The sequence below is a fragment of the Salvelinus sp. IW2-2015 genome, linkage group LG32 (assembly GCF_002910315.2).
Source record: "Salvelinus sp. IW2-2015 linkage group LG32, ASM291031v2, whole genome shotgun sequence".
Lineage (NCBI taxonomy): Eukaryota > Metazoa > Chordata > Actinopteri > Salmoniformes > Salmonidae > Salvelinus > Salvelinus sp. IW2-2015.
In genome coordinates, this window is record NC_036871.1 from 30,052,493 (window position 1) to 30,078,305 (window position 25,813).

The 25,813-nt window shown below is 41.1% G+C and overlaps 1 protein-coding gene across 3 annotated transcripts; it reads left to right on the top strand.

Moving 5' to 3' along the window:
- Positions 1 to 3,146: 3,146 nt before the first annotated feature.
- LOC111956578 (GATA-binding factor 6-B) lies at positions 3,147 to 13,920 on the top strand. 3 transcript variants are annotated; one of them, XM_023977068.2, is made up of 7 exons: positions 3,147 to 3,255; positions 4,123 to 5,064; positions 5,905 to 6,071; positions 6,772 to 6,897; positions 7,226 to 7,313; positions 7,419 to 7,513; positions 10,182 to 13,920. In XM_023977068.2, the coding sequence occupies exons 2-7, from the start codon at positions 4,179 to 4,181 to the stop codon at positions 10,353 to 10,355; spliced, it is 1,536 nt and encodes a 511-aa protein (XP_023832836.1). In that variant the 5' UTR covers positions 3,147 to 3,255; positions 4,123 to 4,178; the 3' UTR covers positions 10,356 to 13,920. The 3 variants fall into 3 exon arrangements, with proteins under 3 accessions (XP_023832836.1, XP_023832838.1, XP_023832837.1); XM_023977070.2 differs by having other exon boundaries at positions 3,148 to 3,251; XM_023977069.2 differs by lacking the exon at positions 3,147 to 3,255 and adding an exon at positions 3,531 to 3,899.
- Positions 13,921 to 25,813: the final 11,893 nt, after the last annotated feature.

Sequence of the window (25,813 nt, forward strand, 5' to 3'; positions counted from 1 at the left end):
TTTTGAAAGAGCTGTTTGAAAAAAATGCCTGGAATTTCAGCCTGTTTAGGTGGGATGGAACTTTTGACCCAAATCATAGCATCACCATGTGATCTGATTATAATAGACCAACGACTATTCATCTGGGTAAAGGGATGGGCTCTAAACCATCCTATCAGCCAATCAAGGATGTGTATGTAAATATCTTCACATTTGTTTCCTAACTCCCACATGATCAGACTGAGCATTCCAAGGGCCAAAGGAGGCTCAGGGAATAAATGATAAAAAATATATTTCTGGGTTATTTTCATTAAATTAACACACACAGTGATTTATTAGACATACAGTGATGATTTAAACATAAAATTACAAAGACTGCAAGAGGGCTTTAAGAACTTAGCTGATATTCTTATTGTGACAAATCAATTAAAGTATAACTTTTGCCATTACATGAATAGGCCTATTATATACCCAATAAATATAGAGCTAAAGCTGCATATCGAATTGCATTTCTCTGGGGAAGCTGGGGCATTGAGCAAAACATTATACTACAACACTACAGGGCCTATGCACCATGACGCACAGTAAGAAAGAAGCGTAGGCTCTTTGGCCTGAGATGTGCAGTAGGTTTATGCATATTTGCCAGAAATAGTTCGCACAATTCTGCATCTAAACCTTTCCATATTAACGTTAAGGAATATGGCTTTTGTTATATATTATTATACATTGGTGTAATGAAATGCATGTAAAAAAAAAAAATCGGAATAATTTCATGATTCTTCAAATAGGCGAACATAGTTGCTTTATAATAGGAAACTCGCCTTTCAGTATAACAGAACGCGAGTAGTAGGAGATAATCATTATCAAGTCAGTACATAAATGCCACCTAAAGAAGAGAGGGTGATTATGCAATGAAACAAACCAACATGATTGAGATATGACTGAAGATACGGCCATCTTGAAACTCAATAAATAAATCTAAAAAGTGTTAAATGACATTTTATTATCATAGCTAGTTCTACCACTACTAATAATAACGGACATTATTTTCAAAAGTTATTATTATTATTATTAAATATTATAAGCTTGGCGAGGTAATCCGAATATATCTAGTCCTAATGACGACGCCATTAAAGTATAATAAACCTTAAATGATTCTACCTGTGTAGGCTAATGAATGACAGATTAACAAGTAAAGTGACAAACTATTCGTTTTAAATTGCCAAGTTAGCTATATAGACTATTTATTGTTGATTGTAAACGGTCTTCCCGGTCAGGCCCTGTCTGGACAGTGTGAAGATAGAGAGGCTGAGACTGAGCGGCGTCCTGCCACTTTCCCCGTGGTGATTCGTCACAGGTAACTGTCGGAGAGACACACTTCATGGCATCACAGCGAAAACACCTCATTCGTCAAGTCGGATTGGAACAGACAGTAAAACCAGGATTATGTATTCTCACACCTCCCTGACAACTGTCTGCCTGCCTTGGCCTCCCAATGTCCAGCCGAGACAGTAGCGACTGTTTACTCGATATTCCACTATCCATTTTGATATATTCTGTCTTTTAAAAAAAGTATTTAAATAGCCTAGCCCCTAGATGTTCGTGCTATCCCTTTTACGCACGAGGAGCTTCCAATCAATCCATGGCGCATTAAACCAATAGGCATAGTTCTGATATCTTTTTTACAGGTATGCAGTTGCTTACACCTCTCTATAGACGTTTCTAAAATACTACCTAGGTTTGCCCTTTGCAAAGCAACGAAACGTGAAAGGAATGCAAATAACAAGTGAAGGACAAATAACTATGGGCTCTGATTTGATCAAATGCGTATTATCCAACTGGGAGTTGGAACACTTATTAGTTGTTAAAAATCTAAAGTAAAAGAAGAATGGCCGTTGTTTGAGCTCACTTTACAAGAGGAGTCAAACAGAGAATAGATAATATTGCAATGACTCGTGGCTCTCCTCTCTCTCTGTGCAACGAAATGGTGACCTACAATTTACCCTGAAACGGGTATCGCCTATGAGTGTTATCCAGACAAAATGTAAATAGAAAGAAATACCAGTTGAATTCTTCCCAGGTTGACGAACGACGGGCCTGTTTGTTAACCCCTGGAAGATACAGAAGACTAGTAAATGAATGATTCAATTGACACCTCGTCACTTTTGATCATTTCACTGAGCCAATGTATATTCCAACTGAGTGAATCATCACCAGTTCAATCTAAATCCTCTCTGCAACAACAGATGCGTGCTGAGAGTTGGTGCTTCTTTGAGGCTCAACCCATTTAATTACAAATGATGGCGTCTCACTTAAATAAACTAATTAGTGAATGGTCTGCCCTAACATAACTCCGAAATGGAGAATAAACAAACAAATAAACAAAACAACCCAACGTTAAAATATAGCTATATTTTCCTATAGGCTATTTCCCGGGGTTTGTATTTAAGGGCCATTTATTTTCTAATAATAATAATTTATATCAAACAATGTTAGTTATATGGTGCAGTTGATAAAGCTATTTAATATTTCACTTTTTTAATTAATTTAAGTTTTTACATATAATCGTGTTTTTTTTACTCTGTATTCGATGCCAACAGTTTTTRTTAGATAGTTCTAACATCTTGCATTATTACAATTTATGCTGGAACAGATAACCTACTTGTAAACACATTCTGAATAATATATGTTAGGCTACTTAGATTTATGACGACAACTATCATGATTAAAATTAACCTATCAGAGCCTCACTAATTATAGTAGGCCTATCATTCTACATTATAACAATTAACTATTTTTCCACAATATCCTTTGAAAACAGGCTTGACGTCAATGATGAAAAATCCAGATGTTTTTTCTCTTAATAAAACGCACTTATTATAATAGTTATTTAAATATTTGTGAGTAAACCCAAGTGCACTGCCAAAATTAGCTTTTCTCGGAATATTTCCCTGAATATACTGTTTGAATATGTCGATTTATTTAAACAGAAAAAGTCCATATACTACTTTAAAACGTCGAATTGATTGCATTTACAGTTTTAGACATGATCAAATATTTCAAAGACTACAGCACCCATTGAGTTGATCTGTTTGCTCAACTGAAATCCAATCAGAGAACGCCCTCAGATTTCAACTACAGCCTCGAGAAGCGCCTCCTCTCTAAAAACCTCATCACGAGCGCAGTAACACTTTCATTCCTATCTTCCCCGAGACCAGCTACGACCCACACACTATTGGAAACTTCAACGAGGGACGGATGGCACAGAACTAGTAGGTATGTGGTGAATATTCGCTCCTCTCCTGTTCTGTTTTATATTTTTCAGTCCAGTCTTGGTTAAACATCTGGTAAAACATCTGGTTTCAGTGCTCGTACTCCTGGTGCCAGCTGCGCAGAACCTAAATTGTTTTGTCTCGATTACCGTGCCTATTGGGTCTTATCTGTTATGCGTCTTATCAAGCGGTTATCTTTTTGCGCCAAAGACAAATTGCGTTTTGTTTCCTATCTGTAACGGTGTGTGTTTTTTTGTAATTATGAAGAGGCTATATCTCGAGAGGGGAGGACAGGGTTTTGACACGGAGAGATTCAACTCCTCCGGTCAGAGCGCGCGCTGTGGTTACATGTCTAATGGATTAATGCCTTAGGCGCTATTACCAAAAGTATATTGTCTAGAAGTCCATACCCATCATATAGTTTTCACAGAGAGGATCGAGTCTTGTGTGTTAAGTAGCCTTTAGCCCGGCTATAATTTTGTATCGTGTTCTCAAAATTAAGCCAACACGTTTCAAAATGAAACCAAGCCCCACATCAAGGGCAATGTTAGGTTTGTGTTGCGTAGTTTCTCAGAGGGTAAGCCATGATATGATATTATTATCATGGGGAGGACATGTTTCTTGCAAATCAATAGTATCGCTTGAAAGGTAACACCATGGTTTATGTATATTATGTCATTAAAATGTAGGCTAATTCTTTGGCACAAATCTCTTGTAAAAAATAGCAGAGATTGTAATACGATTTGATTGCCTCGCCTTACAGATCCTTTATGATTGTATGAAGCCCAAGAGCCTGTTTTAAGTCAACAATGTACAGTAAGATGGACCCTTTTAGCCTTCTTGATGACAATGTCTTCTCTCTCATTCCCAGGGCAGACAACACCCTCACGATTTTCTAGTCCTACGGTGTATGGAAAGTGATCCTGGATGGACCTGGGCGAAAACATCTGGTCCATGGTCAAGCGAGAAGTGTCCAGCAGCCCAGGGTCACCGGCTGAACAGAGCTACTTACACGGCGGGCAGGGCAGGAGGGACAGCCACGCGCACGACTCGGAGGGGCTCAGGTCACCGCTGCCAAGCGATCAAATTGACACAGTGGGACACCGGCGCGCGGAGGGGCCAGGCAGATCATCTCTACACTCCTACGTRCATTTCGGACACGGTCACCATCACAACAACACTGAGGACATCAGTCTGTTCACAGATTTAGACCAGGGCAATAAACTCATCATCTCCAGTGGAGCGCACCCGCACCACAAGGGGGGCCTTATCGTTGACCCCAGCGACATGTATCAAACACTAGCCATCGCGGCGGCCCACCAGAGCCAGGCGGGGTACGACTCGCCCTCTGGGGGCTATATGCACTCCAACCCCAATTCTCCAGTGTATGTACCGAGCTCTCGGGTGGGACCCATGATACCCAGCCTTCCTTATTTGCAAGCCAGTGGGTCGTCTCAGCCCAGCCATGCGGTCACCAGCCACTCAGTCTGGTCGCAGTCTACTCCGGAGAGTCCCTCCTACAGCACCGGGAGTCCTCATACCTCCAACCGTTTCCACTACCCTCCAAGCCCGCCCATGAACAACGGGGTTCCCAGGGATAACGGCTACAGTAACCCGCTGAATGTGAGCAGCCGAGACCAGTACGGTCTCTCACGCCCCCTCAGTGGATCCTACACCAGCCCCTACTCCCAGTATGTTGGACCGCAGCTATCCCAGTTGTCCTCGCCTTGGCCCGGAGGACCGTTTGATAACACCATGCTGCACACTTTGCAAAGCAGAGGTGCGCCCTTGACGATTCGAGGACCTAACGGAGGTAGGCCTTCTATTCCAAATATTATCGATGAAAGATGATTAATGATATGAACTCCAATGTGACAACTTTATTTTAACTATTGAATAACTGTTGGTTACCAACGTTTTACGCATGTACAATATTTCAAATAACCATTTAAAAACATTTAAAAGCAACGAGAGCTTGGGTGTAGCAATATGATGATCATTTACGATGACAACAGTTTAGTAGACCGAATAAGTTCACATTCAAGTGAGTTAAGGAGATTGTTATCACAGATTAAATAAGTCTACATTTTTATAGTAATGGTAAAGAACGTTAAATTCCTTCCTATTAAGAATAGAACAATAATTAGGTTAGATATTATAACTAGGCTATTATCAATTAATTTGTGGCATGAATTGAAGATTAAGCATATCCCTGATATCGAAACTTTTATAACGACTTCTAGGCATATACTTTTTTGACATTTTCATTGGTGTAAATAAAATAAAAACATTTTTGATTACATCCTCCGACTGCACATAAACAACTAGTAGGTCATCGAAACATTTGGAGTTTATAAAAGTAACCCAATACGTCAGACATAAATAGCTAAAATGGAGACAGACGAGCAGTCTCCTTGTGTATTGAATGTATTGGCCTAATATCACATTCATAGGCCTAGACTAGACCTCATTTGGAAAATAATGCTGAACTATCATCAAAGGATTCAACAAATTTACAACAGACAATTACATATTTGAAGGTATAGACATGTGCTCAATTAAGCCTACGAAAACTCACGGCTCTTTTATGCCCAAGCGCCTCTCTGAAGTGTCATGTAAGTGATTGGTGTTTTGCCTGTCTGTTTTCCCGCAGATATTCTCGACGACCTGGGGGAGAGCAGGGAATGTGTCAACTGCGGCTCCATCTCCACGCCGCTCTGGAGACGCGATGGCACGGGCCACTTTCTCTGCAACGCCTGCGGCCTGTACAGCAAAATGAATGGACTCAGCCGGCCATTAATTAAACCACAGAAGCGGATGGTAAGCAACACATGCTCAGGGACTACTTAGTCACTACATTTCCTGTCTATTTATTTAAAACAATGGCTTAAGGTTATCGCCTAAGATCCCTATATCTCTCTAAATAATGGGGATTTTATTTGACCAACAATTCACTAAAATGGAAGATAATTTTATTGTACCCTCCGTTCGGCCAGCATTCATATATTAACAAGATAATTCTGGCTGTCATATAGGTAATTTAATCAGGGTCAACAAATTAAATTACCTATATGACGGACATAATGATCTTGTTAATATATTAATGAAATATGAAAAATAAAATATTCAGACACATTTCCCTAGCGCCATCACGCAGTTATTAGGCTACGCACACTAACAAACGAGGGATGCCTGGATTCCACAAACTCTCTGCCAATGAAATTCATGTAAATAAGTCTGTTACTGTAAATGGATGACATGAATATGACCAATATTATTGTTAGGAAATTAGTGCAGATAACATAAATATAGTCATAAGAGAGGAGAATCCGTGCTCTTAAAATACAGTGATTCATTATAAGGGATTGGATCACAGTCAAAGATTCCATTCGTCATGTAGCCTAGTCTCGACCTGAGACATCTCTGCATCTCACTTTTATAGCTCACCGTTGCTTAATCATAGCTTTTAATCTTTATGTACCAGTGTGTTTATTGTTGTTTATGTATTGCCTTTCCCCAGTCATCATCCCGGCGAATCGGCCTCTCCTGTGCCAACTGTCAGACGAGCACAACCACCTTGTGGCGCAGAAACGCAGAGGGAGAACCGGTGTGCAACGCATGTGGGCTCTACACAAAATTACATGGAGTAAGACACAATCTTCACATTATGTCACAAGTTGGCACTGATTTTTAAATGTAATGTTCGACGACTAGCAGGCCGTATTGTAACTAGCGCGTGCGTAATTGCCGTGCGTAATTGTTCACTGAATATCGAGAGCAATATTAAACACAATCCGATTATTCAGTGTGTCCAATTAATTATAATAGTTGTTAATGAAGTATAGATTTAAAGGACAATTTACAAATTCGTTTTTTTTTGGTCGACATTGACAAAACGTTTAGCCAAATAACAAGACAGAGAACACCGCCCAACAATTTCATGACAAAGATTAATGTATTCTTTATTTTTGCAGGTACCTCGGCCCCTTGCCATGAAGAAAGAGGGAATTCAGACGAGAAAAAGAAAACCTAAAACTTTGAACAAAACCAAGGGATCCTCAGGTAASCAACCTCTATTTTAACCTCATGACACACAGTCTTTCTCTCTCTCATTGAAATGCTTCGCTGTTAAGGTCCTCTTTATAATTCATTATAATTTTACCACAGGGAATAGTAATTCAGTCGCCATGACTCCGACGTCCACGTCTTCTTCCAACTCTGAAGACTCGAAGAACAGCTCTCCGAACACGCAGGTGCCAGGGGTAAGAAGATGATTTAGCCTATTCGATTTGAAAAATAATATTCAGGTGTGGGATATGCGGGCCCCGTATATTGTAAAAACGGACTCGTTTTAACGTAATGTTGTCCCATGCAGGCCAACTGACACCTGTCTTGTGTAACAAATTGTGTACGGATATTATTCAGACAATTCTCAGTTAGCGTCAAATATAGGTCCACGGTTTTGGTCGACGTTGCCTTTTAAACGAAAACATATCTAAAACATTGTTGTAGAGACTTCATCGTTTTATTTATTGCACAAATGTATTATTTTGATTGGATATTGATAATAATTATAAACTGTTTGGTTCAATCCCTGAATGCTGATTGGCTGACAGCCGTGGTATAGCAGACCATATACCACGGATATGACAAACATGTGTTTTTACTGCTCTAATTACATTGGTAACTAGTTTATAATAGCAATAAGGCACCTTGGGGGTTTGTGGTATATGGCRAATATAACACGTCTAAGGGCTGTATCCAGGCACTCTGCGTTGTGTAATGCATAAGAACAGCCCTTAGCCATGGTATATTCGTCATATAACACGCCCAGCCATGGTATATTCGCCATATACCACACACTCCGGGCCTTATTGTTTAAATATAGGACATACAGGCAGGCTAATAATAAACCTTTATCTGATATGTTCGTAAAAGCAATAATATTGGACTCATGGTATTGGATTCGTATGTATTGACTCATACAATATGTGGGGTGTAATCTACTGTATATAGTGTCATCAGAGGTATTTAAAGGCCTCTACTGGGTTCTGGGAAGTGGTCTACATTTTTCAGAGATGATGCTCTTCGGGAATTGTGTTGTAAAACATTGTAGTCTCTGATTTATTCCAAATAAGACACTATTATAGGCTTACTTCCAACAAGTACATTTAATTAATTATATGTGTCTGTTAAATCACTTGATACATGCTATATAATAATGAGAACATCCACTGCATACAGTATATACACTGTATATACAGTGGGGCAAAAAAGTATTTAGTCAMCCACCAATTGTGCAAGTTCTCCCACTTAAAAAGATGAGAGAGGCCTGTAATTTTCATCATAGGTACACTTCAACTATGACAGACAAAATGAGAAAAAAAAATCCAGGAAATCACATTGTAGGATTTTTAATGAATTTATTTGCAAATTATGGTGGAAAATAAGTATTTGGTCAATAACAAAGGTTTATCTCAATACTTTGTTAAATACCCTTTGTTGGCAATGACAGAGGTCAAACGTTTTCTGTAAGTCTTCACAAGGTTTTCACACACTGTTGCTGGTATTTTGGCCCATTCCTCCATGCAGAATCTTCTCTAGAGCAGTGATGTTTTGGGGCTGTTGCTGGGCAACACGGACTTTCAACTCCCTCCAAAGATTTTCTATGGGGTTGAGATCTGGAGACTGGCTAGGCCAACTCCAGGACCTTGAAATGTTTCTTACGAAGCCACTCCTTCGTTGCCCGGGCGGTGTGTTTGGGATCATTGTCATGCTGAAAGACCCAGCCACGTTTCATCTTCAATGCCCTTGCTGATGGAAGGAGGTTTTCACTCAAAATCTCACTATACATGCCCCATTCATTCTTTCCTTTACACGGATCAGTCGTCCTGGTCCCTTTGCAGAAAACAGACCCCAAAAGCATGATGTTTCCACCCCCATGCTTCACAGTAGGTATGGTGTTCTTTGGATGCAACTCAGCATTCTTTGTCCTCCAAAAACGACGAGTTGAGTTTTTACCAAAAAGTTTTATTTTGGTTTCATCTGACCATATGACATTCTCCCAATCTTCTTCTGGATCATCCAAATGCTCTCTAGCAAACTTAGACGGGCCTGGACATGTACTGGCTTAAGCAGGGGGACACGTCTGGCACTGCAGGATTTGAGTCCCTGGCGGCGTAGTGTGTTACTGATGGTAGGCTTTGTTACTTTGGTCCCAGCTCTCTGCAGGTCATTCACTAGGTCCCCCGTGTGGTTCTGGGATTTTTGCTCACCGTTCTTGTGATCATTTTGGCCCCACGGGGTGAGATCTTGCGTGGAGCCCCAGATCGAGGGAGATTATCAGTGGTCTTGTATGTCTTCCATTTCCTAATAATTGCTCCCACAGTTGATTTCAAACCAAGCTGCTTACCTATAGCTCTTTGGTCTTGGCCATAGTGGAGTTTGGAGTGTGACTGTTTGAGGTTGTGGACAGGTGTCTTTTATACTGATAACAAGTTCAAACAGGTGCCATTAATACAGGTAACGAGTGGAGGACAGAGGAGCCTCTTAAAGAAGAAGTTACAGGTCTGTGAGAGCCAGAAATCTTGCTTGTTTGTAGGTGACCAAATACTTATTTTCCACCATAATTCGGCAAATAAATTCATTAAAAATCCTCCAATGTGATTTCCTGGATTTTTTTTCCTCATTTTGTCTGTCATAGTTGAAGTYTACCTATGATGAAAATTACAGGCCTCTCTCATCTTTTTAAGTGGGAGAACTTGCACAATTGGTGGCTGACTAAATACTTTTTTGCCCCACTGTATATCCATCTTAGCAGTTACAGATGAAGCTTTATCGTTGATAAGCCCAGGCTGTGACTATAGAAAACTTTTGGATAATAGTAATTTCTCCTGAATCTGTGACTAACATCTCTCTGTTCTATTCCAGGTTCAGTCCTCTGTACTGAGTGGCCCAGTGGAGGGCTCAGCTGGCTCTGGTGGCTCTGCCGTGGTCAAGTACCCAGGCCAGGACGGCCTCTACACCCGTGGGGGCCTCACCCAGTCTGCAGACGTAGCCGGCTCTGTCAGAGGGGAGCCCTGGTGCCCTATGGCCCTGGCCTGAGTCACCGAGCTGGGGGACGGAACCCACCGCACTAGCCTCTCTCTCTCTCTCTGGATGTCCTGCTGCTGAGTGGTGGAAGTATTCAGTGCCTCGATGGCTCTGGGCCTGTTTCCTACTTCCCAGCTAACAACTGTTGGACAGAGACAGCCTTTTTGCCCCTTCACACCCCTGCAAGTTTGAAATGTCTGTGGAATATTTGGGATTGATTTCCAGAATGATATGGGAAAACCTTAGTGCCTTAACACAAAGGGAAATATGTGAGAGGGGATGCCTTCTTGTTAGTCTGCAGTTGAAATGCTTTCTGGACCGACCTGCTGTGTGTGTACTCAATATCTCTCTCTCTCTCTCAGACATGGAGGTGGATCAAATGTTCTTTGTTGTTTGAAATGAAGAAACCTGTACATAATGCTATGGATTCCCCCACTCAAGACAAAAGCGGTTAATTGGATATTAGTGCTTGATAAAAGCAATATCCCTACGAAGGACATTTTTATAATATTTTTTTTTGAAACTGGAATCAAGCTATCAAGTTACCAAGACAACCTTCCTGAATCAAGAGAAAGTATTTATTAATCTTCCATTGTTTAAAACATGAGTATGATTGTTAAATAAAGATATGGACATAGAGTAGAACTGAAAGAAAAACATTTCTTATGTCTTCATTTTAAATATGATTGTTCATTTCTTTCTCTCTTGTTGAGTTAGTAGTTGTCAGTCATTGCAAATATGTTTTTCCACTGATAGCTCTTACTGTAGGCCTATCTGACTGAAACTCTTATGGTTTTAAACAGGGTATCAAAGACTGTGACATCCTATGTCAGTCAATTTTTGTTTTTAATTATTTACTAAATTCTTAAATAATCAAATCCTACAGATGAAATTAAAATACTGTTAATTTATGGTACTATTTTGGAAGAAATTGGTAGAAGCTGTTTTTTCTAAGGTGAGGATAAAAAATGTTTAGGACATTTTCGCAAACTTTTTGACACATGTACAACAGCTAGCTAAGTACTGTTTGAACAAATGGCACCCATAATCATTTTATAGATGCATCTTTTTGTTACAATACTAAACTGTAAAAGAGGACTGCTGCAATATTTTCTGTCTGCAACAAAGACTACCTAACTGATATAAACTGTATACATTTACTGTTGCATACGTGCATGTGATTTTCATGATACAATTTGACAGAAATAAAATGAAAAGGCTAAATGGCATTGAGGTCAACATATATTAATTTAATGTCACTACATGGAGAAATAGAGGTGGAATTAATAAATTGCCCCTGATAAGTTTTCAGTTGATAAAAGAGGAATGGCTGTTCTTACAGATGTAGGATCTTAATTTGATCCAGTTTGCTACAGCAGGAAAGTAATCTTGCAGCAACTGGAAATGTGAATTATTATGTGGATTATAATGAATGGACATTTTTGTAGGGGTTGATACATTTTTCGTTAGGGAAAATCATTTCTGAAATGTTAAAGGGGAAATTACAAACTTTAGAAGACTTTTTAAAACTCAAATACACTAGAAGTTTGCATTTCCTGCTTTGCAGAACATTCTCAGCAACGAGCAAAGAGTGATCAAATTAAGATCCTACATCTGTACAACCTGTTGTGGACTGTCATAAAACAACATTTGTCAATGAGAGGAATGTCACACGTTGACTCCATGGTGATGAAACTGTAGTTTGAGATGTATTGGAGATGTATGGAGAATAATCTGAAAAGAGTGAAGTATGCCATTTATGATTCAGTAATGTGAAAAAACAATGTTATATATGTAGCTTGAAAACAACCTTTCACAGCTTTCAAGACATAATGACCTTATATGACAAATCACTGTTGATTTTGGTCTGATACAATTTGCCCTTGTATTTTTACTCAAAAGGTCTACAGTACATTTTCCTGACTTTCAACGTTCTAAGTAGAATTATGACTTTCCCATTCATTACACAGATCTAACTGTACGTGTCCCTCTCCTCCAGTAGGGGTGTGAACGGCGTCTCGTTCGCCAGAACTCTTAAGTAGATCCATTTTGAGGCCAAACAAATTCCTCTAGCTCCCTGGGAAATGTCCATTTCAGTGGAATGAATCTGATGAGTTAGTAAGTTATTGTGAAACTGCCGTTTAAACTGCATTTCAGTTTCACCATCAGGGTTCTTAAGCTGAATCAGGGCCTGGTAATTGTTTTCTTTTCTGAACTTATTTATTTTTTTGAAATATCAAGTTTATTAATAGCATTGTTTTCCCAATTTWTTTTMTTTMGATATTTGTATTTCTTTGGTTGGTTGTTTTATTCCTGATATAGTTTTTAATGATCTTATTTAAATCTCTGAAACAAATTGTTCTGATGATATCAATGTGGATTTGGAATAATTGCTCCTGTCTTAGAATATTTGAAGAAAATCAACACACTGTGGTTGTCATTGTTGGTAGTGTATACTGTGCCAAGGTTTGCAGCAAATTGAAATTGAAGGGTTTGAGTGCCATCTTTATGTGCTGTAAAGGTACATATAATCATTTTGAAGTTTTAAAGAGAAATATGTCATGAGAAGCTGTTGGAAAGACAGTAGTAATGGATCCCTGAGGGATTTGTATCTCCAGACAGTTTTTCTAGTTGTTTTCTCATTCCTTATTAAAGTTAGCCATTCCTCTTACACACAACAACAACATTTTCCTTTATATGCACTCACTACAATGGTTTCACCAGTGTCTTCAATGTGTGTTTAAACCAAGCATATCCTTTCCACCTGCACAGAGTACCTGTCACCCTGTGAAGGATATGTAAGTGAATATAGCTTGGAAAAGATACCGTTGGTAGACAACAACATTTTAGAGATGGCTAGATTTATCCCTGAGCTTTAGGTTATCTGGCTGCACTTTGACATATTGATGTTGGAGAGTTTATGAGTGTCAGTGTAGCTATGTTCATACTGCGCTATACTGCACATCAACCAGGTACACCGTTTGGGGATGAATGTTGTTGATTATCAACATTGTCATTTCAATTTTATTACAAGAACATATCAATTGGTTTGACCTATGTGTCCCCTTGCATGATACTCGTTTGATCAGACCAGTGTAGATTTAAAAAAATTATAATCCATTATTTTGATTATGTCACCAACTTGACACCGCTTGTATTTTATGCCCAAGGAGTTGGCGTGTCTGCAGGCTTCATTTGCCCCCAGTCTTTGTTTAAAGTGTTGTTGTTAAGCATCATTCATGTTAACAGAGACGACCTCACATGAACATTAAGATAYGCTCTGCTGCAACCGAGACCAACTACAAACCTTCCTTCAGATATGAAAATCAAACCTAGAGTGAAACCTAAAATAAGAACCAAAATATGTATAGGTCTATACATTTATGAAGTGGTCCCAGGCTGGTAATGTCTTCAAGGTATCCATGATACTTTAAGGGAGAATTCACAACACATTACATCACTGAGGTCCTCCTCCCATTTGTTACTCTTGCCTGAATTCATGTGCAAAATAATAATAAATAAAGGGGGCTTATATTTGTCGTGTTTCACACATGTACAAGCATTATACACGTGTGAATTGGAAATGTGTTTTTTTTGCATATCACAACTCTCCCTGAGACACCCTCAGAGAGTGGGGTCACTGCCAGGGTCACCCATTATCAGCAGCAACCATGGAGCAATTATGGTTAAGTGCTTTGCTAAAGGACACAACAGATTTTTCACATCGTCTGGCTCTGAGATTCAAACTAGCGACCTTTCGGTTACTGGCCCACCACTCTTACCGCTAAGCTAAGGTTGGGTGGGTGTCATATGCATGACAACACTCACAACACTCACTCTACGTTATTTCACCATAAATGATCTGTAGCTGAGAAGATCAGTAGTAAAAACTGACAAGTGATACAAAGCAAAGCCTCAAACTTATTTTAGGAGTTTGGTGAATGGTGCAATAGGCTGATGTATTTGTCACTTAGCAGATACTATGGAGTAACATAGATAAGGTTATGTTGAATGTGCTATTCTAAATGGGCAGAGACAGAAAGAGAGAGAGATACATAAAGGGAGAGAGAGGCAGAGATAGCAAGAGAGCGACACAGACAAACTGCGACTGACGCCTAAAACTGCTTTATTTAGACAGTGAGTAAGAGAGACAGTGTCACTCTCGAGGGCAGCGCTGCTGAGTTGAAAGTCCTTTGGCGGGAGGGCTGGGGCCAAGGTAAACAGTCAGCAGCACAGCAGAGTAGAGCTACATTGGGACATAGAGGCTGCATGCCTGGGTAATCGTCATTAAGCCACACCGTAGCAAACTGTTTTCAATGGAACACTAAAACAAGCAGTAAATCCAGGCAATTCGTTGCTGTCTTAGTCCGTTTTCTTCCATTTGGTGCCTAATGAATATGACCCCAGCCAGGCCCCAGGCCATGGGGCTGTTTGGGTAGGACTGGGTAGGACCAGGACAGCACAGTGACTCCCCCAGGAGTTGCTCGTTGATCTTTCCACAGACAGGGTTTTCAAAGGGGAGCTCCCTCCGCTTGGCTCTGCCCTGCCCTAGCTTGGCCTGCATGGCCCTGTCTGACTCCGGAAGAGATGGGATCTCTGACTCAGCCCTTTTGGGTTTCTCACAGACCACCGAGAGAGAGAGAGAGAGAGAGAGAGAGAGAGAGAGAGAGAGAGAGAGGAGACGAGAGAGAGAGAGAGAGAGAGAGAGAGAGAGAGAGAGAGAGAGAGAGAGGAGAGAGAGAGAGAGGAGAGAGAGAGAGAGAGAGACACACGAGAGAGAGGAACAGAGAGAGAGAACAGAGAGAGAGACACAGAGAGAGAAACAAGGAGAGAGAGTACAGAGAGAGAGAGAGAGAGAGAGAGGAGAGAGAAGAGAGAGGATAGAGAGAGGGAGAGAGAGAGAGAGAGAGAGAGAGAAAAGAGAGGAGAGAGAGAGAGAGAAGAAGATTGAATTGATGAGGAGAGAGAATTGAATTGAGAGAGAGAAAGGACAGAGAGAGAGAGAGATATTGAATTGAGAGAAAGAGAAAAGACAGAAGAGAGAGAAAAGAGACAAAGAGATAATTGAATTGAGAGAGAATAAAGGCAGAGAGAGAGGAGAATTGAGAGAAAGAGTGAAGAGAGAGAGAGATAAATGAATTAAATATGGAGAGAGAGAATAGAAGAGAGAGAGAGAGAGAGAGAGAGAGAGAGAGAGGAGAGAGAGAGAGAGAGAGAGAGAGAGAGAGAGGAGAGAGAAGAGAGAGCGAGAGAGAGAGAGAGAGAAGGAGAGAGAGAGTAGATGAAACGATAAAGGAAGGGAGCGAGAGAGAGAGAGAGAGAGCAAGCGAGGGGCATAGTTTGAAAAGATTAAAAACATATTCTGCCTAGTGGTGTTTTGCTGAGTATTTGATACTTCTCATACTCAATGTCACAGCCTTCTTCACTCTCTCAAGGTATTTGGATCTTTTCACAGCTGTTTCAGTGGTGGGAATAACAGTAATAATACAAACAAAACACATAATACAATCCATCAGCAGTCACCAGTCATACACTCTTACTGACTTACTCATAGGAAGCTGGGACTACACATCAAAGCCTACAAGATGGTCTGAAGTCCTTAGTATAAAGTTCTTCATAAACAATGATTATTCATCATCAAATAATTTCACTTGATATTGGAGAAATGATCCCATTGCATTTGGATGATGATAAGTCATGAGATTCACTCTAATTCAAATTCTCTTACCATAGGGATTCTTTATCATATAATTCTTTGAGCGTGATAGCTATACACTATTACAGAGTGTGAGTTGAGTGAAGCTTTTTACTTGACTATAACAGTTTGTTGAAAATGACAGGAGAAGCATGAATAACAGAGCGAGGAAAGACGCCAGCAACCCTAGCCCGCCTTCCTCGCCAGCGACCCTAGCCCGCCTGATAGTGTTTTCTCTTTTCTGTCTTTCTGTTTTTTGTTTGTTCATTCTTTTACTGTGAGGAATGCGAGGAAGTAGTAGGAACCAGTCTTTATGGGAGGAGATGTACTCGGAGGCTGAGAATGGAGGAAGGGCAAGAGAACAAGCCCTTTCTGCCAGGAGAGAGGAAGAGTGAGAATCAGTCATAACTGACAACCGGGACCCCCCTGACCCTGCATGGAAGGATAGGTGGAAGTGACTCTGAGACTTCCATGAGTCTAACAACGCTGTAGTTCTAAAACAGTTGCTTACATATAACATGCTAAAATTTATGCACTAATTACAAATACAGTGCATTCAGAAAGTATTCAGACCCATTGACATTTTGCACATTTTGTTACGTTACAGCCTTATTCTACAATGGATTCAATTGTTTTTTCCCGTCATCAATCATAATGACAAAGCAAAAACAGTTTTTTTTTAAATTTTTGCAAATGTAGAAAAAAAGAAAACGGAAATATCACATTGCATAAATATTCAGACCCTTTACTCAGTACTTTGTTGAAGCACCTTTGGCTGTGATTAAAGCCTTGAGCCTTCTTGGGTATGATAATACAAGCTTGGCACACCTGTATTTGGGGAGTTTTGCCCATTCTTCTCTGCAGATCCTCTTGAGCTCTGTCAGGTTGAATAGGGAACATCGCTGCAGAGCTATTTTCAGGTCTCTCCAGAGATGTTCGATTGGGTTCAAGTCCAGGCTCTGGCTGGGCCACTCAATGACATTCAGAGACTTGCCAAAAACACTKATGTTTTGTCTTGGCTGTGTGCTTAGGGTCATTGTCCTGTTGGAAGGTGAACTTTCGCCAAAGGTCCTGAGCGTTCTGGAGCAGGTTTTCATCAAGGATCTCTCTGTACTTTGCTACGTTCATCTTTCCCTTGATCCTGACAAGTCTCCCTGTCCCTGCCGCTGAAAAACATCCCCACAGCATGATGCTGACACCACCATGCTTCACTGTAGGGATGATGCCAGGGTTCCTCCAGACGTGACACTTGGCATTCAGGCCAAAGAGTTCAATCTTGATTTCATCAGACCGGAGAATCTTGTTTCTCATGTTCTGAGAGTCTTTTAGGTGCCTTTTGGCAAACTCCAAGCGGGCTGTCATGTGCAATCATCCCACCGGCCAATAGCCAGGGAAAATACAGCGCGCCATATTCAAATAAAATAATATAAAAATCAAACTTTCATTAAATCACACATGTAAGATACCAAATTAAAGCTACACTCGTTGTGAATCCAGCCAACATGTCCGATTTCAAAAAGGCTTTTCGGCGAAAGCATAAGATGCTATTATCTGATGATAGCACAACAGTAAACAAAGCGAGTACTATATTTCAACACTGCAAGCACGACACAAAACGCAGAAATAAAATATAAATCATGCCTTACCTTTGACGAAATTCTTTTGTTGGCACTCCAATAAGTCCCATAAACATCACAAATGGTCCTTTTGTTCGATTAATTCCGTCGATATATATCCAAAATGTCAATTTATTTGCACCGTTTCTTCCAGAAAAACACAGCTTCCAACTTTCGCCACTTCACTACAAAATATATCAAAAGTTACATGTAAACTTTACCAAAATATTTCAAACTACTTTTGTAATACAACGTTAGGTATTTTTAAACGTTAATAATRGATCAATTTGAAGACGGGATGATCTGTGTTCAATACAAAAGGGAAACAAACTGATGCAACTTTTTTCGTAACGTGCCTCTCTCAAAAAATGTACTTAATGTGACCCTCATTTACGATAGGCCTACTTCTTCATTACACAAAGGAATAACCTCAACCGATTTCCAAGGACTGGTGACATCCAGTGGAAGCGGTAGGAACTGCAAGCAAGTCCATTAGAAATCTGGTGTCTCTAAGAAAAATCATTGAAAAGACAGTGACATCAAAAAAATAACAATTCTGAATGGTTTGTCCTCAGGGTTTTGCCTGCTACATAAGTTCTGTTATTCTCACAGACATGATTCAAACAGTATTAGAAACTTCAGAGTGTTTTCTATCCAAATCTACRAATAATATGCATATCTTATATTCTGGGGATGAGTAGCAGGCAGTTGAATTTTGGCATGCTATTTATCCGAAAGTGAAAATGCTGCCTCCTGCCCTCAAGAAGTTAACAAAAATACTTTAATCATTTTTCATATTTCATATACAACGTTAAGGATGGAGACTTCGTACATGTAGTGTATATTTTTCAAGTTACAGTTTTTCCTTTATAACCTTTTTAATGACATCACAAAATAACGACCATATGACACGATTATTCTTTAGATCCCCTCTGACCATTCCCCACATTTTTAGGTTATAAATATTGTTCCAGTATTTACTTTTTGAACGTGTTTCGGCGTAAAAGTCTGTTAACCTCTCTTGGGTACGTGAGACGTTAGCGTCCCACCTCTTCAACAGCCAGTGAAACTACTGGGCGCCAAATTCAAATACAGAAATACTAATTCTAAAAATTCTGAAAACAAAACATATTTTACATAGGTTTAAAGATTAACTTCTTGTGAATCCAAACCACGGTGTCAGATTTTTAAAATGCTTTACGGCGAAAGCATACCTTACAATTATTTGAGAACATAGCCCAGCAGACAAATCATTACAAACTGTAACCAGCCAAGTAGAAGAGTCAGAAATAGAGATAAAATTAATCCCTTACCTTTGATGATCTTCATATGGTTGCACTCAGCAGACATTCATTTACTCAATAAATGTTCCTTTTGTTCGATAAAGTCTCTTTATATCCAAAAACCTCTGTTTTGTTTGCGCATTTTCTTCAGTAATCCACAAGCTCAAACGCAGTCAAAACAGGCAGACAAAAAAATCCTAATTGTATCCGTAAAGTTCGTAGAAACATGTCAAACGATGTTTATATTCAATCCTCAGGTTGTTTTTAGCCTAAATAATCGATAATATTTCAACCGGACAATAACGTCGTCAATATGAAAGGTAAACAAGAAAGGCACTCTCTCGGTCTCGCGCATGAAAAAGCTCTGTGACACTTTAGGGTCCACTCATTCAGACTGCTCTTACTTCCTAATTTTTCAGAATACAAGCCTGAAACAATTTCTAAAGACTGTTTACATCTAGTGGAAGGCATAGGAACTGCAACTTGAGTCCTAAGTCAATGGATACTGTAATYGCATTGAATAGAAAACTACAAAACCAAAAAACTTCCTGAATGGATTTTTCTCAGGTTTTCYCCTGCCAAATCAGTTCTGTTATACTCACAGACACTATTTTAACAGTTTTGGAAACTTTAGAGTGTTTTCTATCCAAATCTACCAGTTATATGCATATCATATCTTCTGGGCCCGAGAAGCAGGCATTTTAATTTGGGCATGCTTTTCATCCAAAATTCCGAATGCTGCCCCCTACCCTAGAGACGTTAACAAAGAACATTCCTTTGGTTAAACTGGAGAGGGAGAGAGAGTCTTCTCCTTTAATTTACAACAAGGCGTGAACTGTCAACCCGGCCTAGTTCCCTCCTCCCCCTCTCTGTGGGTGAAAGGGGATCTGGTTACTGAAATCCATTGCCAAGCTGATCTGACCCATTCGGATCCTCACAGGACATTCATGACGTAATGATGAGCTTGGAGGATACTATGGTGTTGAAGGCTAATCTATAGTCAATGAACAGCATTGTTGCATAGGTATTCCTCTTGTCCAGATGGGATAGGGCAGTGTGCAGTGCAATGGCGATTGCGTCATCTGTGGATCTATTGGGGCGGTATGCAAACTGAAGTGGGTCCAGGGTGTCAGGTAAGGTGGAGGTGATATGATCCTTAACTAGCCTCTCAAAGCACTTCATGATGACAGAAGTGAGTGCTATGGGGCGACAGTCATTTAGTTCAGTTACCTTTGCTTTCTTGGGTACAGGCAAAATGGTGGACATTTCGAAGCAAGTGGGACAGCAGACTGGGATAGGGAGAGATTGAATATGTCTGTAAACACTCCAGCCAGCTGGTCTGCGCATGCTCTGAGGACGTGGCTAGTGATATCGTTTGGACAGACAGCCCTATGAGGGTTAGCACGCTAAATGTCTTACTCACGTCGACCACAGAGAACGAGAGCCCACAGTCCTTGGGAGCGGACCGTGTCGGTGGCACTGTGTTGTCCTCAAAGCYGACGAAGAAGGTGCTTAGCATGTCCGGGAGCAAGATGTTTTTTTACCTGTGGTAAACCACAGGTGGACTCCAATCTAGTTGTAGAATCTCAAGGATGATCAATAGAAACAGGATGCACTTGAGCTCATTTTCGAGTCTCATAGCAAAGTGTCTGAATACCTATGTAAATAAGTTATTTCTGTTTTTATTTCTAATACATTTGATAAAATGTCTATAAACCTGTTTTCCCTTTGTCGTTATGGGGTATTGTGTGTAGATTGATGAGGGAAAACATGATGAAATCTATTTTAGAGTAAGGCTGTAATGTAGCAAAATATGCAAAAAGAGAAGGGGTCTGAATACTTTACAAATGCACTGTATGAGCCAATATGACCACTATATACTGTATATGAGGGTTAGGCTTGGGGTTACGGTTGGCTCCACATACTGGCTCAACCCTAATCCTATTCTTAACCCTAACCCTTATGCTAGAATGGAATTCAAATATCCCTACAGCTGCAACGCTAACTGCAACCCTAACCCTTACCCTAGACTCATGTTACAGTGCTGGCTCAACCCTAACCCTAACCTCAACCCTAACCCTTACCCTAACCCTAGACTTCGTGCCGCAGTGCTGGCTCAAGCCTAACCCTAACCTGCTCCTGAGTGGCGCAGTGGTCTAAGACACTGCATCTCAGTGCAAGAGTCATCACTGCAGTACCTCGTTCGAATCCAGGCTGCATCACATCCGGCCATGATTGGGAGTCCCGTAGGGCGGTGCACAATTGGCCCAGCGTCTTCCGGGTTTGGCCGGGATAGGTCGTCATTGTAAATAAGAATTTGTTCTTAACTGACTTCCCAAGTTAAATAAAGGTTAAATAAAAAATAATAATAACCTCAACCCTAATCCTTACCCTAACCGTAGACTCATGTCGCAGTGCTAGCTCAACACTAACCCTAGACTCATGTCGCAGTGCTGGCTCAACACTAACCCTAGACTCCGGTCGCAGTGCTGGCTCAACACTAACCCTAGACTCGTGTCGCAGTGCTGGCTCAACACTAACCCTAGACTCATGTCGCAGTGCTGGCTCAACACTAACCCTAGACTCATGTCGCAGTGCTGGACTCACACTAAACCCATAGACTTCATGTCGCAGTGCTGGCTCAACACTAACCTAGACTCATGTCGCAGTGCTGGCTCAACACTAACCTAGACTCATGTCGAAGTGCTGGCTCAACACTAACCCTAGACTCATTGTCGCAGTGCTGGCTCAACACTAACCCTAGACTCATGTCGAGTGCTGGCTCAACACTAACCCTAGACTCATGTCGCAGGGCTGGCTCAACACTAACCCTTAGGACTCATGTCGCAGTGCTGGCTCAACACTAACCCTAGACTCATGTCGCAGTGCTGGCTCAACACTAACCCTAGACTCATGTCGCAGTGCTGGTTCAACTCTAACCCCAATCCTTACCCTAACCGTAGACCCATGTTGCAGTCCTGGCTCAAAATGAACCCTAATCTCAACCCTAACCCTGAAGTATTAGTCAATTAGTAATCTCCTCTTTCAGTTATTCCAACTGTACCTGATTATTTTATCATAAATAACAGCTTTTGTGCTGATATAACACTGAAGGTTATAGCACCTAAATATAACATGCTTTATTATTGTGTACTAGGTGCAGCACAGTAGATTAGAAGGTATTCATTTTGACTATCCCTTGCMGCATTTAAAAGGCCTGTTCTGTTTGAGAACTCTGATCACAACAATAGAACTAAAGATTAACTCCTACTTCTAGCAGAGAAGAGATTGGTCATGCTTACCAAGTGTTTGTCCAACTCCAACCCTTTTGTTCTCTCACCAGGTACCCAAAGAAACGTGTCAATACTGATCTGGCATTGCACAGTTAACCACATCAGGTCATTGTGAAGGGGACTTTACTTTCTGGACACAACACATGTTTTTAAATGTAATGAATATGTAATTCAGCTTTCCCAACTACTTCTAATAAACATTACGTTAAAAAAGAAATATTCAGCATGGGCAGAATAGGAACCTACCGTTATTTAATTTGCATGTAAAGGGTTGTCCTTCTATCCTGGCATTTGACCCAGAAGCACAGAGGAATACATATCTTTCTGTCCACTGATGCTGCTTCCAAACCAGATCAATTATTGAGCTTAACAGTAAATATTATGTGGTTTACAAAAGGAATGGGAGGGTTCTCTGGCCTCAAAATTGACAAAAGCCTGACAAAATGTGACTGTCAAATTATCATTTATTCCCCCACAACAAAGAAAGTTTAGTCTATCGTTCCTAATGGAAAACTCACTACTAATGGCTCAAGCGCTCTGACTGAGAGTGTTCTCTTCCCTGTCTCAATAAACAACCTAGCTAGTACTTTGAAACCTATCCCTTAAATCATGTAACTCATTTAAGTATTTTCTGTCCCGGGCTATCCAAGAGGAAGGCATAATGCAAGATTCTTCTGAGTTCAGAGTCGGGTCATAGCTATCTCTCCTCTCTCACTAGCTCAACAGTCAGCCTGGCGTCCAAAGGGGTTTAGAATTAAGTACAGCACTTGTGTGTATGGGAAACCCAGCTCGCAGCCAAATGCAATACTTCCCCAAGTATTTCTGTCAAAGCCCAGGCCTTTTAAAAACAATATGAAATCGTAGCGGAGACATTTTAATCAATTAGCTACGTGTCAACAACATGCCTGTCATTCTTTTAATGGGGGAGACTAATTCTAGTGTGGTGACGAGTGAGCAGGTGGCAATCATACTCTTGAGGTAATTTATGGTGAGCTCCAAAAGTATTGGGACAGTGACAAATTGTTTGCCTCAGTAACTTTCTCACTCATCATTATTCATGATTCATTCAGGATTATCCGTAATCATGGTAGCATCCACATAAATGTAAAAGTGTTAAGAAACATATTCTATTCTTATTTACAGTGAAAGTGACTCCAAAATGACACAATACATGACTTACCAGTCATTTCTATTGGGCACAAAATAATCTGAAACACAACCAAAACAAACAGCAAATGCATCCAACAAGTTTGTAGAGGCAGAGGCTTGATGTAATCATTGTGTGCTAGGAATATGGGTCCAAATACTAAACGTTGTACTACTTTAATACACATAAATGAATTTGTCCCAATACATTTGGTCCCCTAAAATGGGGGGACTATGTACAAAAAAGTGTTGTAATTTCTAAACGCTTCACCCGATATGGATGAAAATACCCTCAAATTAAAGATGACAGTCTGCAATTTAACCTCATAGTCACTGTATCATTTCAAATCCAAAGTGCTGGAGAACAGAGCCAAAACAACAACAAAATGGTTACTGTCCCAATATTTTGGAGCTCACCGTATATAGGCCTACAAGAATGTATAACTCTTTACATAAACAATATTATGTTGACATGTATTCTTAGACCGTTATAACCGTTAAGTTATCTAAGATATTACTATAACATTTTCATCTCTTTCAACCTGCCCACTGTTCCACACTTATTTTCCTTTATTACATGCCAGCATCATGGCTTTCCCGTGCTTTCACTTCTGATATGTAAATATAGGCATCTTATCTGAACAAGGTCCTACCAGCAGCAGTGCAAACACACCATCCGGTGAGAGACAGATAGAGAACAATGTGAGGAGGATAAGTAAGGATGGTCAACCCATTCCCACGTCTTCACAGTGTGTGTACGTACGTGCGCATGCATGCCTGTATTCACGTGTGTATGTGTCCATAATGTGCATGTGTGTGTGTTTAACCTCATATGAAGTGGGTGGAAAACACGTCCCTCTTCCTGGCTGGTATCAGTCCTCTGGCTCCATGTCTCAGCCTGTAGATATTCTGTATGGAGTCACAGCCCTAGTCACTCAGGTCAAGTACAGGCTACGTAGTCTAGTGGGATACCAGACCCTCCTTCCTGCTATTAAGCCAATACAGGGCCAGGCTCTCTCTCTCGCTCTAAACATCATTTGGCTCACTGAAGGCTTGAAACGCTATAAATTTTCATTTGAAGTTCCAGATAGCTGTAGGATGTTGTTGGGGCTCTGAGAAGAGAGAGGAATCTCTGGGCTGCCCAGGGCCTGAGAGGTGAACCAGAGAAGAACCCTGCTGCCCAGGGCCTGAGAGGTGAACCAGAGAAGAACCCCGCTGCCCAGGACCTGAGAGGTGAACCAGAGAAGAACCAGCTGCCCAGGACCTGAACGGTGAACAGAGAAGAACCCTGCCCAGGACCTGAGAGGTGAACCAGAGAAAACCCAGCTGCCCAGGACTTGAGAGGGTGAAACTCAGAGAATGAACCGCTGCCCAGGGACTCTGAGAGAGTGAACCAGAGAAGAACTCAGCTGCCCCAGGACCTGAGAGGTGAATAGAGAGAACCTCTGCGCTCCAGGACGCTGAGAGATGAACCAGAGAAGAAGCCTGCCCAGGACCTGAGAGGTGAACCAGAGAAGAACCCTGCTGCGCCAGACGGCTGATAGGTGAACCAGAGAAGACCACTGCTGCCAGGGCCTGAGAGGTGAACAGAGAAGAACCCAGCTGCCCAGGGCCTGAGAGGTGAAACCAGAGAAGAACCCTGCTGCCCAGGACCTGAAGGTAACCAGAGAAGAACCCGCGCCAGGAACCTGAGAGTGAACCAGAGAAGACCCCGCTCCCAGGACCTGAAGAGATGAACCAGAGAAGAACCCTGCTGCCCAGGACCTGAGAGTGAACCAGAGAAGAATCCTGCTGCCCAGGACTGAGAGGTGAACCAGAGAAGACCCCGCTGCCGCAGGGCTGAGAGGTGAACAAGAGAAGAAACCGCGGCGCCAGGACCTGAGAGGTGAACCGCAGAGAGAACCCGCTGCCAGGACCTGAGAGATGAACCAAGAAGAACCCGCTGCCCAGGGCCTGAGAGATGAACCAGAGAAAACCCCGCTGCCCAGAGGCCTGAGAGATGAAGCCAGAGAAGAACCCAGCTGCCCAGGACCTGAGGGTGAACCAGAGAAGAACCCCCTGCCAGAGGCCTGAGATGGTAGTAACTAGAAAGAAGCCCTGCGTGCCAAGGACCTGAGAGGTGAACAGAAGAAATATAATGACTAAACTGACATTCAAATGAACACTCTTTTAATTCTATTTCAATGATGTCAAAAACAGTGCCTACTCTGGCAGCAGAGAACACAACTCAATCCTTCCCTTGAACCCTGGAAAGACTYACCAGCGCAGACCCTTTGGCTGGGCCTGCCAATTAATTATATAGTGACTTTAAAGCTTCCTGTTTTTCTCTCTTCAATTAAGCCAATCTGCCACAATGCTGGAAACAGAGGAAATACCCTTAAAATAGTCTCTAATTTCAGCACGTTCAATTATTTTGTACCACCCGGTCCGAATCAGA